The 17,406-nt window shown below is 39.9% G+C and overlaps 2 protein-coding genes and 1 long non-coding RNA gene across 3 annotated transcripts; 2 read left to right on the top strand and 1 right to left on the bottom strand.

Moving 5' to 3' along the window:
• The first annotated feature begins 3,847 nt into the window (after window positions 1-3,847).
• Window positions 3,848-5,441, top strand: LOC126803191 (uncharacterized). The gene is made up of 3 exons (XR_007673069.1): window positions 3,848-3,999; window positions 5,049-5,158; window positions 5,249-5,441. It is a non-coding gene; the product is annotated as an uncharacterized LOC126803191 (long non-coding RNA).
• Window positions 5,442-6,066: 625 nt separating this feature from the next.
• Window positions 6,067-7,008, top strand: LOC126802861 (non-specific lipid transfer protein GPI-anchored 14-like). The gene is given in 4 exon segments (XM_050530571.1): window positions 6,067-6,462; window positions 6,553-6,657; window positions 6,812-6,937; window positions 6,940-7,008. Coding segments are annotated over 4 exon segments (651 nt in total). The 5' UTR covers window positions 6,067-6,089; the 3' UTR covers window positions 6,987-7,008.
• Window positions 7,009-9,727: 2,719 nt separating this feature from the next.
• On the bottom strand, window positions 9,728-10,310 carry LOC126802556 (uncharacterized). The gene is made up of 2 exons (XM_050530199.1): window positions 10,064-10,310; window positions 9,728-9,873 (listed from the first exon to the last, which is right to left on the bottom strand). Exons 1-2 carry the CDS (start codon window positions 10,308-10,310, stop codon window positions 9,728-9,730), a joined length of 393 nt encoding a protein of 130 aa, XP_050386156.1.
• Between the last annotated feature and the right edge of the window lie 7,096 nt (window positions 10,311-17,406).

Below are 17,406 nucleotides of genomic sequence, written 5' to 3'. Positions count from 1 at the left end.
ACATCATCAATCATGGGAGATCAATCCATTAACACATGCGCGTGCTAATACAATCAATTTGAGAGATTTCTTTTGTTATCTAATATCAACAAAAAGAGTCTGTAGTGTCCCACAAAAACTTAGTTGAAAGACATGTTCAAAGAGTATCTCTTGATGATGGGAAAAATACTTGTGTGTACGCACCTCGCTTATTTCTGGTTATTTGATTATAGAGAATAATGGTATGTAACATCCTAGAAATTCAGTTTTCTATTAAAAAAAATTAATTTCGAGCTATTTTTATTTTAATTTCTCTTATTTTTTAAAATTCTTTGTAGTTTTTCAAAGTTTTAGTTTGTCGAATTTTAACTTTCGAGTGCGTAGAATTAAACTAGAAGTTGTTATCAGTTCATGAGATTTTACGGATATTGTTGGGACGTCAGTGCTATTTTTAATAATGTTTTGAAGTTGGTATTATTCAAAGATTATTTAAAAATAGATATAAAAGTCAGTGGTATTTGCACCGTTGATTTCAAGACAATAGAAGATCTAGACCGTTCATGGAGTTTATATAAAAGAGAATTGGATCAGCAAGACACAACAGAAGGGAGCCCAGACGGCCAGACCGACCTTGGTCTCGAGCTGTTCTGCAATGATGGAGTGGGGAGGAGTTCTTGTCATCCGATCATTCCCTGGTGCTGTCCTTGGAGCCACAGCTTCGTCTTGGTGTCGCCGTTATCCATATGGTTTTCGTTTTTGAAGAGGAGCTACGGTGAGAGAGAATCAAGGAGAAGAAGGCTCTACAGTTTTAGCCATGGTTCTGTGCTTTTGATAGATTCTTCTTTCGGTTCAGGTATCTTGTTCAATCATTCGAGCTCTTCTCTGTGTATCACTGGTTTCAAGTTTTGTTTAAGATTTGAAACATTGGGGAAGTTGAATTACAGAACCACCGTGTGTAGCAGTACTACGGTGGTGGTGGTAGTTGATGATTGTTGATTGAAAGGATTATGGTCTCTGCTTCGATTAAGTTGAGGTTCGGGTGACCTGGGAGCAATTATGTTTTGGTGGAGAAAAGTTGGTTCAATTGATGGCCTTACTTCATAGATCCCCTCGAGCTCGCAAGTTCGTTTAATAGAGAAGGAGAGATGTTTAATTGGCCATACCATGAAAGCAAAGGAAGTGGTGGATTAGACATTCGGGGTGTCCATAGCATTTTCAGAGAATGTGATTTAAGTAGACTTCAAGTAGCTCGAGGACTTATATCGAACAAGGACTCGATATGTTCATCCAGTGACATCCGACGCTTTTAGAAACAGGAGATCAAAGACGTCAGGGTGCATGTGGCTGAGTTACAATAAAATGTAGCATCGGACCTAACTCAGATTCCATTAGGGTCTCTTGGGAACCTCTTATATTTAAATTGATAATTAGAATTATATTTGAAATCAGCAATTATGTGTCATTGGTTGATATAACTCTTGGTTGTTATTACTTTATATATACAAGTATGTGTGATTGATATGATTGATATGATCAATGTTACTGTTTTCCATAAAATAACGTGTTGCGTATTTTAATATGAGCATTGATATTTAATTGCATGCATAGTGCATTGTGAGATACGGTGACTATGCATTTGAGAGAAGAATGTGGAAAGCTGAGAATGAGATTAAGTGAAAAAAAATGCTTTTTGCGTAGTTGAATTTTCTCATAGAGCATGCCAAGATCTATAGTCAGCCCAACATGTACAAATGTGGGGAAAGTATGCCCCTTCGACGCATGAGTCGATAAAACGATCTTACCGAGTTTCAGATTTGGAAGACTATGAGATTAACAAGATGACTAGCAAAAGAGGCACATGCAATGAGATTTTACCGGCGGTTAGTTTATGTATCAGAAACATTAGAGTCACCCAAGGTGGGTATAATACACGGTATGGGACGTGTAGGCTCTCATGTTTTTGATATGTGGTCTAACATCCGGTAATGAAGTGGGAGAAGGTTATTTGCAGTCATGCATTGCATCATTGTTCTTCATTTGTTATTATTTGATAACTTGAGTTGATAATATTGATAAGATTAACCTAAAAGGTTTGGCCCTACTGAGCGTAAGCTCACCGCTATAGATTTCTTGTTCAGGTACTTACGAGGTACGATAGAACGAGAATATTAACTACGACAGTTGTAAAAGGGTCGAGCTAGAAACAATGAGTTATTTTCTTTGTAATAGATTTTGTTATTACAATTGTTTTATTTTAAAGGATTTTTTGTAACTGTATTTCAGTCTATTTCTTTCCATTTTACTTTTCACGCTCGCACCTCTGATCCGGCGTTAAATATTTGTATTCCACCGACATCGGGTCGGGGGCGTGACATGGTCTCTCCCTCATCTAGGTAGGAGCCAAGACCGAAGCTATGACCCTTACTAGTCAATCTTTGCGTTTTCCGCCCTTGTTTTGTGGTGCAATACCACGAGTGCCGACAACACTACAACGTACGATGGTGCCATCGTCGGCTTCCTTCCCATTGTCAGGTATAGTGCCAACGGTGCTAGGATCATGTCATATGAAATTCTCCCAACCTTACCGGCACATCAAAGTATTTATGTGCGATCTCGTCACTTTCGCAATATTTGTAAAGTCATTGAGCATCGAATCGTTAACTTTGTGGAGGACGATAATGCGTTGCACTTATTACCAACTTAGAGTAGTGCAAGATCTTAATGAGACATAGTGTCACACCACGTCAGTTCCTGGCGTTAAAACCGGAATGACAACATTCAATATCTCCCCCTAACGACGGGAAGTATGTCTTATCAAAGTGACAGTCTGTGGATATCGTAGGATAGAGATCCACAGTTGTAGATTGGAAATAGCGGACAAGTGTTGGTAATTCATAAATCATAAGCAACCAAAATACTTAAGCATTTTAAGTGGACCCATTCAGATTACTACAATAGAGGCACATAAACAACTTAATCAAATAGATGTTAGTGAAAAGAATGTTGGGATCGTATCTAGTAACCATCTGGTACGCACTAAACACTTGGTGAGTTATGGGTCTAAAACGAATAAGTTTTGCTGCATGCAACATCATTACATATCCTCATGCAAAGACCGGTAGGTTAGTACCCATAACCAAATTCGAGCTCTGTTGGATCGTATTGTGAATGAACATGAGGAATTAGATGTTCAACGACGATCCCAATAGACATGCAAAATGAAATCATCAAAGATCTTGGAGGTGAACGAAGCGACGTGTGACCAATGCGTTGTTGCATCAACCAATAACATAAAATACTTAAAGGTCCGCATTCTTAGTTGAATAAGTCCACAAATGGCATCTTAAATACGTTGTAAGAATGAAATATGCTCAATTGGAGTCTTCACATGAGAAGATTGACAATAAGAGTTATCAATTAAGCACGTTTTGTCAGGAGGCCATGCACGGGAGCCTGAGGGGCAGCTACAGGGGTTGCGGGGCAACGGGGCTGCTGCGGGGTAGGCATCAGGGTTGCGTACAACCAATTTTTGAATTTATGACAAAGATATTCCTCTACATTCTCAACATAAGTATTCAGATGAAAATTATTGGCACAAAGGTATAAAACACAATCTTCGCACGAGATCCGTAAAACAACTATCTGCGCAGTAGGACAATGTGGGTGGTTACGCAATTAACAAGACACTTGATATTGCCAAGAGACTTCACCATAATAAAATTTAGAGAGTAAACGTCAGAACGTTTCTAGACAATACGTTGAAGGATATTGCAAGAACGGGGATCAAAACAAAAGGACAATCCCATCACGTGTATCACATGACAATATGACTACATTCTCCGCGAATAAGTCAGTCAAATCCTTCAATCTTGTGATTTCAATAGAGGTTTTACATAAAAAGTTGGGGCTTCACACAAATCGACCTCTCTAATCCCTACTTCTCACTGCGCATCAAGCTCGGCTTCACTCTCTGCGGACGTCCTCGACTTCAGTCTTGGTTCCAGCTCGAGTCAATATCAGGTACGCTTGCCAGTGTCTCTCTTTCTCCAGCGATCTAATTTTGATGTTGGTTTCTGTTTGAATCTACTTGTTGGCGTGAGATTTTGGCGTCTGTGATTGTTCTAGTTGTCATTGATTTGGGTAATTTGGGGCTGTAAGTTTTGGGTTTTGAGAAGTAGTGATTGCTTAAGATTTAGGGCTTTTAAGATTTGGGAATTGTTGTTGTATGAATGTTAGTTTCTCATATGCCATTTTGTTCTCCAACGTGGTAGTCTAGAATTCGTTATGAGGTACTGGCAGGGTAGCAAAAAAATAGTTGCAAAAGCATAAATGCTATTTGGTTTTTGGTATTGGTAAGCAGGATACAAGAAGAGCGAGGCAGTAGAATGCATACTAGCAGTTTTTTTTGTTGGCACTTTGCAGTTGCTTGTTTCTTAATTTAATGAATTGTACCATTCAGGGGATGGTTTAATATTGCTTAAAATTAAGTGACCTCAAAATCAAGATTTATTTCTGATTAAATTTTTTGAAGGATGCATACTTTTTCTTTGAGACTGAAGAGAGTTAGTACTTAGTACTTGGTCTTGTAATAATCGCATCTATAATATAACATTATTGATCATGAAATCTGTGAGATCTAGAAGGCATACTTTTTCCAAATGACACCCCATGCTGTTGTGAACTTGTGATATAATATTTTCCTTTTCATTGTATTTGTGTTTGTTCTTTCTGTTGAAGATGTTAATCAGCTCCTCATACATTTATCAAATTCAGTAGATATGGATGGATAGTTACATTTGAACAACCATTTTAACCATCATTAAGATACGCTATTCTTATAACAATAGTATCTGCATGAAGTGTGTTCAAACTTTGTGGATTTCTATTCCTATGGATTCAGATATTGCTTATAAGTGCTGATTACTGTGTTTATGTGCTGATTACTGAGTATATGTGCAAGGTCTAATCTTTATATATATGTGTTAATTACTGTGGTATAGTTGTTTGTTAATTCTAAGTTTATGTTTGTTATTTTTTTTTCAATTTATTAAGTATGGTCATTGTTGTAGGATAAGCTTAATTTCTTATAATGAAGAGAAAAGCAACAACAGCCCCTAACACCAAGAATACTATTACAAAAAAGGGGGGAAACACAAGTGCAAGTGCATTCATACCATAGGTATATCGATCGTAGTTATTTTTTTTATTACTTGTTTATATGGTATGTTGTAACATTTTTAACACTATTTTTCTTGTTTATCTAACTTAGAATGTGCCAAATATGAGTGAATCAATAGCAGCAACTCCCACTCCCACTCATGATCCCGCTCTTTCTCCTACTCAATTTATTTGGACTTTGGTGAATTCAATTTACTTTGAAGTTTAGACTTTGAATTTGTGTTTTATGGTGTAAAACTATAAATTGTGTAATTTAATTGAGATTTTACTTTAGAACTTTGAAATTATGATGTTTTGATTGTTAGAAATAATTGTTTTAGGGAAAAAAAGAGGTTTAGAACCTCAAAGGGAACAATTTGTCTCATTCAGTGATTCAGTCAGTTTTTTTTACAGAAAAAAAAACTGAAAAAAATCAAACCGAACCGAACCGTTTGGGTTGAATTTCGCCCCTAGTATGTGCATGTATATAATCTGAAGTCGGATTGTTTTATCAGCAGTAGACTATTGCTTCACCTTGACATTTTCAGTTTGCATCTAAATGGAGGGAAACGATGCAATCCCTCTTGCTCGACGATCTGTTGAAGACTTGAGGTGCTAAGGTAAGGTGGATCTATGATGTCATGAATACGCCGAGTGATGATATGATGTCGTCAATTCCATTGAAGAATCCAGCCGATCGTGTCATCATTATTGTTATGGTGTTGCCCTAGTTGGAGGTGAGAGTGGAATTGGTTTGGTGAAGTTAAGCCATGCCATCCCGTATTGTTTAATTCATATTTGTCGTTGGCCCCACGTACATATAATCATCATCGATCATGATCACCTTCCACTTATTTTGTCCGAGCAACCGGCCAGTACCACCTCGTCATGATAATATGCACAAGTAAATACTATATAGTGGGTTTGAATTGATCCAACTCCTCTTACTTGAAATGGCCGCTTTGGGATTCGAGAACTACAACTACAACTCGATCATGCGACCTCAGAGTGCAGCATTAGTACTCGTACTGGTGTTAATGTTAACAACAACAACAGTTAAAGTCGTGAACGGAGGAGCAGTCGACGAATGTGCGCAGCAGCTAGCAGGGATGGCGACGTGTCTCCCTTACGTCGGGGGTGAAGCCATGGCTCCGACACCCGACTGTTGCAGTGGTCTGAAACAAGTCCTCAACAAAAATAAGAAGTGCCTCTGTGTTATCATTCAAGATCGCAACGACCCTGACTTGGGCCTGCAGATAAATGTCACTCTTGCTCTGGGCCTGCCTTCCGTCTGCCATGCTGCCGCTAACATCTCCAAGTGTCCGGGTACAGTAATTGATTTTGTCATAAGCTTTGTGTGTAGATGAGATATTGAGATTGATTTCTGAGAGACTGAGATGATATGAATATATGCAGAACTTCTGCACTTGGATCCCAAATCACCCGAAGCTCAAGTGTTCTATCAGTTACAGAACAACTCTACTCAAGCTGCTGCCAATAGTCCTGCTCCAACCCCAAGTCGTACGTACAGTATGCGTACATGTCACTGCTAATTAAATTTGCATGTGTTTTTCTTTAGGAACTGAAATTCTCACTCATTATTTTACAACCAACACTTTATTAGTTTATTTTAATCATAATCCGTAATTATTTATTTTTGTCTGGCTTGGTACAGCGGCTGAAGGTCCAATGAGTGGATTGAGTGGTATAAGTTCGAGCAGCGGGGCAGCTCGAGAGAGTGGCGGCATGGTTATGGTTGGAGAGAGTTCCATTTCTTGGTGCTTCACCTTAATGTTATGCACGGTTTTGCTCATGTTCATCTAGATGTTCAAAGAGTAATAGAAAAATAAAGAAAACGAAATTATATCATGAGCTTCATGACCAATACTAAGTTTATTATTTTAGTCCGGTTTAAGGGGACACATTAATTTAACACAATTATATACACTTGTTTTTATCTTTCTCCATATTTCAGATTCAACTTGATTAAACAGTTGTTATTAATTGTAAGTATGAGTTGGTAAGTGACATGTAAATAAAATAATTTTCCAACCACAAAGATAGTTAAATTTAGTTAACTAATTTTTTTTCTTGTAGTGATAAAATAACAACTGTTTTTTTTATCGAACTCCAGAAGATCAAACATCATCAATGTTCTTCAATGAAAGGAAGAAAATATGAGGTTCATGCAAGAGGGCGTGTTCCTCTTCAAATTACAATCCAAATCAAATTAAAATCCAGAAATTCGGACATGAGAGTTTTACCCTTTTCTGTTGAATGTGGATCCATTTTAGCTGACCTAGATAAAAAGCTGCTTTACATCAAAGTTTTTTTTTTGAATCAATGACGCATAGTCTCAAATATATATAATCAAATGTACGGTACACCATGAACACACCCATGCTCATTTCATAGGGCAACGTAATTGAGAGACCTAACTAAGCAATCAGAGATTCTAGAAACCTAGACAAACAAATCACAGAACTAGATCTATGACGAAATCCGTTGCGGTCTTGCTCAAATAGTAACATGCAAAAAAGAAACCAAAAAAGCCATTGTCAGCATCCGCTAACTTATTCTTAAAATAAGAAATCTGAGAATTAACTTATTCTTAAAACAAGAAATCTGAGAATTAATCTGGACTGGCACCTGTAGAACGGGAATCTGAAAACAAACAAGAATGCAGACACGTGTACAAATAAAATGTGATTTATTAATAATCAAGCGCGGGGTTACAATTTTTGTGAACTCCTCTGATTCTATCTCCATATGTAGCTTGGCTCAAGGGTAACGTGCACTTGATCTTGAGAATTTGAGTTTGATTTAGATTTGGATTGGATGAAGAACGATCGATTTGGTAGCTTGATGATTCTTCGTGGACTTGAGTTTGGATTTGGATTTGATGAAGAACAAGTGATTTGGTAGCTTAACGGTTCTTCGTGGACTTGAGTTTGGATTTGGATTTGATGAAGAACGAGCGATTTGGTAGCTTGCCAGTTCTTTGTGGACTTGAGTTTCGATTTGGATTTGATGAAGAACAAACGATTTGGTGACTTGATGATTCTTCGTGGACTTGAGAGACTTCGGGATTTCTCGAGAGTGACCTTGCTCAAGTGATTTTCTCTTTTCTTCTCAAGTCTCTTCTCTTCTTGTTGAAAGGGGTATTTATAGTGTCAAGATTTCTATTTTGTAGAATATTTTAATGACACTAAAATAATAAAGTTCTTTAATTGTATAATTAAATCAATATGTATTTTCTGATTAATTTAAAATTAGTTATTCTAATAACTAAATTAAACAGAAAATAATTGACTTAATTATAACCGTTAATAAATTTATTAATTTAATCAAATGTCCGATTACCATTTCAAATCGCCAATGACATTAAATTTTCAATTTAAGTCGGAATCACGTAGCTTTGATTACGATCATCCATTTATGTGCTGACACGAGTTTTATTCGGATTCGCACTAACCTTATTGACTTTTGGGCCACTTGTGCAATTTTATCGGGCTCTTGGTCGATTTAATCATTTAATGAAGATGATTTACTTCATTAAATTTCATGTGTCTACAAATGCCCCCACTTCAAGTCGTGTTGCAGACATGTTGTCGTCACGTGCAAAAAGCGCAGCTTGAAGTATGCACTTTGATTTGAAGAATTTGTGGAGCTAGCTTCCGAGGCTCCGCAAATTTTACAGTAATTTTTATCTCGACTTTTACCATAGGATGTAAGTATGACAACAAGCATTCCTTCATTGTGAGCTTGATTAGCATTTTTTTATATTCTTTCTCAGTAGTGAGCAATGATGAAGGTCAACTAAATTACATGATTAGCATCTTTTTCTTCACGTTTTTTTTTCCGGGGCAATGATATTGCCTCCCTATCTTGAGTGTAGCAGCTCCTCCACATTTTTCTATATATATATAGTAGTTGCCCTTTCTAACATCTCCATCCTTTCTTCTGTCACCTTTGCTTTTTTGCCTTTTCATCCATGAGAAATGTGTCCAGCCGTAATGTTCCAAATGATGAGAAAGAACATGACGAATTAAAGGACCACATGCTATCATGATATAGATGCTTGACATCACATGCTATCACATGTCTCTGCGTCAAGGCATTGATTTTGTTGTCGACCATTATATTAACAATCCACTACATGTTGTCAGCCTCTCTTGCTATATGCGCACTTGTAAACCGCACTCCAGTAGTTAGAATCAAAATTGTACCAGTAACTCAACTTGTCTGTAAGACCAAACCGAAAGCAAATGACAACGCATTTGAAGGCAGAGAAAATAGATGGGGAATCCCCCATGCTGTAGTCCTTTGCTTTTGTTATAAAGGTGTTAATTAGTGATGAGTTCGTCTAAGGACGGATAAAAACCCTTCTGGAGACTTGCGCCTTTCTTCTCCATCACCACCAATCTCCTTGGCTAATGGATGCAGAATCGCATAAGCTTTACTCATTGCTCGAAGCACTTAGATCAAATCCTCCGCCACTCTAAAAAAAATTGGAGGATAACAAATATCAACATCATCTGCCTTCAGCTTCACTTTGTTTCTTGCAGGTTCCAGTATGGTCTTTTCTGTTTCATCCATCAATGACGAATGAGAAATTTTCCTCATCAATGACTTTTTCAAGCTTAGGTTCCACAAAACACCTCATCACCGACGAAGTCAAGAATGCAGCTTTCTTCTCATTAGTAAGCTCCACAGAGTCTTTGACAGCAAATAAGTCTGAGAAAACCCATTTGTTACATCAGCTAACTCGAAATTAGCATTTATTCAACTTGTTCGTCCAAGTCTCTCCGGAGCCTCTCTTGCTATGTGTCAAACGATGCCCTTGGGAGCGCCGAAGACGCAGTTTCCGGTGGTGGTGCGAACAAAACGTCGTCGATTGCAATGGTGACGGATCCAAGAAGCCTACCGAGCTCCTCGTCGTTCCTGACGGCCAACTGGATGTGACGTTTTACAATCCGAGTCTCCTTGTTGTCCCTGGCTGCGTTACCGGCCAATTCCAAAACCCCAGCGGCGAGGTAGACGGGAACTCCTGCGCCGACACGCTTGGCGTACTTGTCGGATTTGAGGAAGCGAGCAATACAGCTAATGGGGAATTGAAGGCCGGCCTTGTTGTTGTGGGAGGCGGAGCCGAGAGATATGCCTCTTTCAGTCATTGAGATTTTGGGAACGATGAAAATCTGGAGAGGTTTTTTGAAGAGAGTGAAGGAGTTTTGGTGATGGAGTGTTTGAGTGATGGAGTGAATGATTGAGTTTTCCTTTTGCGGGTGTGGTCGTGCTTTAACACGATACCCTTTTTTTTTAATTGTCATGGTCTGATTTTGTTTTTTTTTTGTAAATGTCATTGTCTGATTTTGGTTTTTTTTTTGTAGGATTTTGACAACAATTTGAGAGTCGCGGTCGATCTAGCTATTTGACTGCTTCTAAAACGCGTTGATTTCTGGCGGATTTGAAGAACGTAAACGACCTAATCGCTTGACTGATTTCATTTCATAGACTTGACAGCACTCAATAAAAGCGTTTTAGGCTTTACGCATCACATTTAGCATGGCGGCTTTCAAGTGTTTGAAGAACGTAAACGACCTAATCGCTTAACTCCTTTCATTTCATAGACTTGACAACAGTCAACAAAAGCATATTAGGCTTTACACATCACATTCACCATGGCGGCTTTCAAGAGTTTAAAGAACGTAAACGACCTAATCACTTGAGTGCTTTCATTTCATAGACTTGACATCACTCAATAAAAGCGTGTTCGGCTTTACTCATCACATTCAGGATGACTGCTTTCAAGAGTTTGAAGAACGTAAACGACCTAATCGCTTGACTGCTTTCATTTCATAGACTTGACAGCAGTCAATAAAAGCGTGTTAGGCTTTACGCATCACATTCACCATGGCGGCTTTCAAGAGTTTGAAGGACGAGACAATCACTATTCTCGACGATGTTGAAGATGAGCAACATGATGGCGCCACCTTAACCCTATATTCCTCTCTTACCAGGCCATTCGCTTTTAAAACTCCATTCTATGGCAGTTGAACTCCCGTCTTGCAGTGGAATTACGCAGTGAATTGTCAAGTAGCCAGCTTCCAAATGCCCAGGTAAAGCGACAAGGTGCTAAGTTCAGACGTTTGTAGAACTTCGCTTGATCACGACAGCCCAAGAAATTCGACAAAATACTTTTGATAAGCACCAGTCTATGCTTGAGTCCCTTGAGAACTTGAAGGAAGAACAACAGAACCTAGAGCATACGTTGGACTCGCTAGATAGAGACCTTTTTCTTCACGATGCAAGACTTGTTGATCTAGAATAGAAGAAGTGCCAAATCCAAGAGATTCCAGAACAAACTGCAACAGAGATTGAAGAGGCAAAGAAGTTACGAGCCAGTTTTGAAGAACGTCAGAGCATCTTCAAGGGTTTGACTTGGATGTGACAGCTGACTTGAATGATCAGGATTTGCTCTTTTTTTTTTCTTTCAATCAAACCCTTATATTTTTTTTGATGTGACTGAGCTTAAGATTGTTATTCTCAAGCTGCCTATGTATCCTTCTAAAGAAGGAATCAAGTCATCACGTAGTTCAAGGGTTTTTTGTTGTTTTCTTTTTTTGGCAACTTGTGCAGTTTAAGCTCGTGCAGACTTGAAGCGTTTTTTTTTGTCTTATGCAATTTAGGCTCGTGCAGACTTAGAGCATTTTGATGTTTTTCAAGCATGATACTTCTTCAAGAACTTGCCGTTAATGGGACCGATCCTCAGACCGTCTTCCGCCACAATTTTGTAAGCTTCATTGGTGTATACTTCTCTGACGACGTAAGGACCATCCCACTTTGACTTGAATTTGGAACCAGTCTTGTGCGTCATAATGATGGGTCTTCGAAAAACAAGAACTAAATCATCCACTTGAAATGACCGTGGTCGAACACCTTTGTTGAAGGCGTGTGACATCCGAGCTTGGTAGCATTCCAGGTATTCTTGTGCATCAAGCCTCTTCTCGTCCAAAGCTTCTAACTCTTGAAGGCGCAACTTGACATTTTCAACATTTGTTAGACCTTCTTGCAAAGAGATTCTCAATGACGGGATTTTTTTCTCTAATGGTAACAGTAACACAGCTTCGACACCATATACGAGAGAATAAGGTGTATCATTTGTGGCTGTTCGATACATCATTCTATAAGCCCAGAGAGTTTCGCCCTATTTCTCATGACAATCCCTATGCTTCTTGCTGACAGTTTTCTTCAGAATGTTACAAAGTGTTTTATTGAATGCTTCTGCCAAACCATTTGCCGGGGGGTTGTACATCGAAGAAAAGTGAAGCTTGAAGTGGAATTTCTTGCTCAACTTTTCTGTTACGGTATTCGAGAAATATTTAGCGTTGTCTGTGATGATGCATCGTGGTATACCATAGCGTTGTGTAATGCTTCCTGTAATGAAGTCCACAACATTTTCTTTCTTTATTTCTTTCAGCGGTATCGCCTCTGCCCACTTTGAGAAGGAATCCATGGATGCCAGAATGTACATATGACCGGCCGATGATTTCGGAGTGATGGGTCCGATTGCATCCATTCCCCAGACGTCGAATGGGTGCAAAGCAATTGTCGGATGCAACGGCTCAGGTGGCTGATGAATGAAGTTGGTAGTAAACTGACAAGCTTGGCATTTATGTGCATATTGTATACAATCCTTGACCATGGTGGGCCAATAATACCCTAGTCGTCTTACTTGAAAATGTAACTTTGGTCTTGACTAATGTGCTCCACATACTCCATAATGAACCTCTTCCATGGTTTTGACCGCTTCATCTTTTCCCAAGCATCGAAGAAGTACTTTGTCAAAAGACCTCCGATATAAAGTTTCTTTGTAGTAGAGGAAGCGCGGTGCTCTCCGTTTGATGCTTAACCTTTACTTCGAATCTTCGGGAAACTTGTTGTGCTCAAGATAGTCGATAAAATGATGTCTCCAATCTTTAACATCAATGGTGTAAACTGACACTACATGAGAACTGGCACACTGGAGTGAAGGCTTTGTTGTCATGACCCACCTTTGGCAAATTGGGATGTCTAAAATTTCGTCTCCAGACAATACCAAAGTTGCCGCCAAGTTTGCCAATGCAGTCTGCCATTTGATTGTCTTTCCGTGACACATGTATGAGTATAACATTTTTAAAGCCCTTCAAGAGTAGTGTGACGAGTTGAAAATAAGGTACCAAATCTTCCTTCTTGACCTCGTTATTAGTGAGCAGTTGATCAATCACCAACTTCGAGTCTCCATACACATCGAGACTTTAGATTTCAATTTCTAACGTTGTTTGCAATCCCATGATCAACGCTTGGTACTCTGCAACATTGTTGGAGCATAGTTCCCCAAGAGTGAAAGAATATGGCAATATCTGTTTTTGTGGAGAGACAAAGATAACACCAGCCCCTTCTCCGTCTGCCCTAGATGAGCCATCGAAAAATATTTTCCAAGTAGGGAGGACCTCTGCAAGGAAGACTTCTTTGTCCGGGAAGTCATATGAGATTTCCCAATCCGCTGGAATAGGGTGGTCTGCCAGGAAGTCGGCCAACGTATGTCCTTTCACTGCTTTAGCGGGCACATATACGATGTCGTATTGATTCAATAGTAACGGCCACTTAGCCATGTGCCCGGTTAGAATCGGTTTAGATAATATGAACTTAATTGGATCGGCTCGCGCCACCAAGTGCATTGTGTAAGGTTGCATGTAATACCTCAACTTTTGAATGGCGAAGACGAGTGCAAGACACATCTTCTCTATCAGCGGATAATTCAGCTCAGGTCCGGTGAGGGTCTGACTTAAGTAGTACAAGGCTCTCTCCTTTTTGGCTTCATTTTCTTGGGCAAGAATGGCCCCAAGTGATCTTTCTTGAGCCACAATGTAAAGGATAAGATGTTTCCCGGCGATAGGTGCACCCAATACCGGAGGATTCGCCAGGTAATTCTTTATGCTCTCAAAGGCAATGCGACAAGCTTCATCCCATACAAATGGAACATCTTTCTTCATGAGTCGACTGAATGGTTGGCAACGGCCCACTAGGTTCGATATGAACCGTCTGATGAAGGCAAGTCGTCCCTAGAGGTCTTTCATTTTCTTGGCTCTGGCATTTCTTGGATGGCTTTAATTTTGGATTGATCTACCTCGATGCCTCGATGCCTCGGTGCTTCACGATGAATCCAAGAAATTTTCCAGAACTGACGCCAAAGGCACATTTCAAAGGGTTCATTTTTAACTGGATTTGCGTAACCGGTCGAACTCTCTTCGTAGATCTTGCAGGTGATCACTTATTTTCTTTGTTTTGACAACCAAATCATCAACATAGCATTCTACATACTTGTAGAGCATGTCACCGAAAATTTTCTACATAGCGTGTTGGTACGTTGCACCGGCATTTTTACAATGAATGGCATGACCTTATAGCAATAAATTCCTTTGGGAGTTTGAAATGCAGTGAGTTCCTCATCGTCTAAGGCCATCCTTATATGGTTATAACCTGATGATCTGTCCATGAATGACAAAATCTCATGCCCGGTTGTCGCATCCACCATGAGTTATATGATTGGCAGAGGGAAATCATCTTTTGGACATGCCTCATTTAAGTCACGAAAATCTACACAAACGCGGATTTGTCCGTTCTTCTTCTTGACATGAACAATGTTTGCGATCCACTTGGAATACTGAACCTCTCTAATGAAGCATACGGCAATCAACTTATCATCTTCTGCTTCAATTTGAGGAATAAGTTCTGTTCGAAAGCGTCTTTGTGTTTGCTTGGTCGGCAGAGCCTCCGGTTTGACAGTAAGTCGATGAACTGCTACCTTTGGATCCAGGCCAGGCATTTCTTTGTACATCCAAGCAAAGACATATTTGTACTCGAGCAACAGATCAAGACATTTTTTCTTCTTCTTCGGAACATAAAGACGCACTCACAAAAATAGGTCTTGGGTCTTCCTTTGTTCCCAAGTTAATCTCCTTAAGTTCGTCCATAGTGGCTTGCCCCCCGTCTTCAAGTTCTGGAGGAGCTTCGTCTACTTCAATTTCAAAATCTTCATGATCGTCTTCTTCTACGACATCTGCTTCTGCCACCGTGACATGATAAGAGGTTTGGACAATGTCATCCTCACCGCCATTATCGAGGTTTCTATCTCTTTTTTGGCCAGTGAATATGATGGTATGTTGCTTCACTTTGAGTTGATCCGTGGAATCCACTTCCAACACACAATGCCCCTTCATGCGTGACGGGATAAGACTTCGGATTTCTCTGCTCTCCGCTCGACTACAAGTCGTTTTCCTCTTGCATATATGTCGTTCCTTAGGTGCTCGGATCCTTTCCAACGCAGGCTTTCGCGGAATGAGGTTTGACTTTTTCTTATCTTTGTCTGAACTTGACATCCTTTTGAATATGGAAGGCCGAGTGGTTATTCTACCGATGCGATTGAAGACTGAACCTCTACTTGCTGTCATGTTCACATGGGAAAAAACCGACACCCTCATGGTTGATCCTTTAATACGTTCAGATGTTGCTCTTCGGGAACCTGGACTAATGCGATTGAACGACGAAATGCGAGGGGTTGACTGAACCTTTTGACTCTTATCTTCAACTACCTCGACACTGATATGGACACTCTTGTGACTTTGTCCCCACAAATGGAGACTCCCCCTCCCTTCGTCTAGACTTCGGGACATAGCGAAGGACCGGAAAGGCATGGCTGGCTTTTCTTTCCGCAGACGATGTTGCTGCTTCAGATGAGATATTTTGTGACACTTCACCATGAAGCTTAACGTCTTTTGATTTGGCATCATTCTCCCTAACTTTAGCGGCTTTCCCCGTGGCGGGTAATCTGATCGGAAGGACTTCTTTCATTGACTCCTCATCTGTGTAGAATTTAGAATCTGCAAAATATGATCCAGCTTCTATGAATGGTTTGGTATCTCCTACCACGGTTTTCACACCTCCGTAATAGAACTTGAAGTATTGATGTAAAGTGGATGGCATGATGCCAGTTTCATGTACCCATGGTCGTCCCAACAACAAGTGGTATGAGGTCTTCACATCGATGACATGAAACAAGGTGTTTGATTTTAGCTCTCCGATGTCCATGTCTAGTTTGATCATTCATATCGCTCTTTGTCCTCCTTGGTTGAAACCTTGGATCACAAGACGACTCCTTGATAACTCATCAACGTTGATGCCGAGTTGAAACATGGTTGACTTGGGCATGATATTTACTGCTGACCCTCCGTCTATGAGCATGCGATTCAACTTCCGCTCTTGTATATCCCCTGTTACAAAAAGAGGCTGATTATGTGGCGTAGAGCCCAATTGGAGGTCATCATCTGTGAAGTGAATGGTATCACAATATGCATCACACGTGACACATTCCTTCATGCTTGTGGAGTGTTTTCCTACGTCGATAAGCAACTCCACAAGTGCGCATCTCGTTGATTTTGGCAATTGCATCAAGTCAGAGAGGCTAAGTTGGAAAGGTAGACTCTCCAATTGTTTCAACACCTCATTTTTCTTTAACACTTGACTTGCACCTATTTCTCTTGCTTCAGGCTTTTCATCTTCTTTGGAGCTGACTTCACAACTTGTGTCCATTGAAGTGACCTTCGGTTTTTTTGTACCCATTGCTCTATTTACAAGTTCCGGCGAAGTGGCTTCCACAAATATGGTGCGACTTTCGTTTCAAAACGTCCTCGTATGTTCTCCTCTTGTCGTGGAGGTGATTTCTTATGACTTGGTCAGACAACTGGTGAGTTTGATATCATACCTTTGCGAGTTCTTCTCTGGGTGACCAATATCCATCCTTCATCATCGGCATTAGGGGCAACTTAGAGGATAGGCGTGGAAGCATTATATTCTTTAACTTTTTTGGTCTTCTTATGTTCGCGCTCCACCTTTGTGAAATGGGACGGTGCTTTTATTGGGTGAAAATGGAGTGGAACTAGCTCGAATGACCCGAATGTTACGGTAGTCCAATTGACTTCAGTGACGTCATCAACGTCCAACTCAATCCTCCCTTGCTGGCGAGATTCATTATCAAATCCTTGAGAACAAAGCACTTTTCTATAGGGTGACTAACGAGGCGATGATATTTGCAATACTTCGGATCGTTGACTCGATGCATTTCTTCTGGACGCTTGCACTCTGGAAGATCTATTATCTTATTTTCGAGCGGATCCTCTAACATGCCTGCCACATCAGAGTCTGGGAATGGGTACATTTTTCGCTCCATCT

The sequence above is a fragment of the Argentina anserina genome, chromosome 7, assembly GCF_933775445.1.
Source record: "Argentina anserina chromosome 7, drPotAnse1.1, whole genome shotgun sequence".
NCBI lineage: Eukaryota > Viridiplantae > Streptophyta > Magnoliopsida > Rosales > Rosaceae > Argentina > Argentina anserina.
This window is presented reverse-complemented; position numbering and strand designations above follow the sequence as displayed.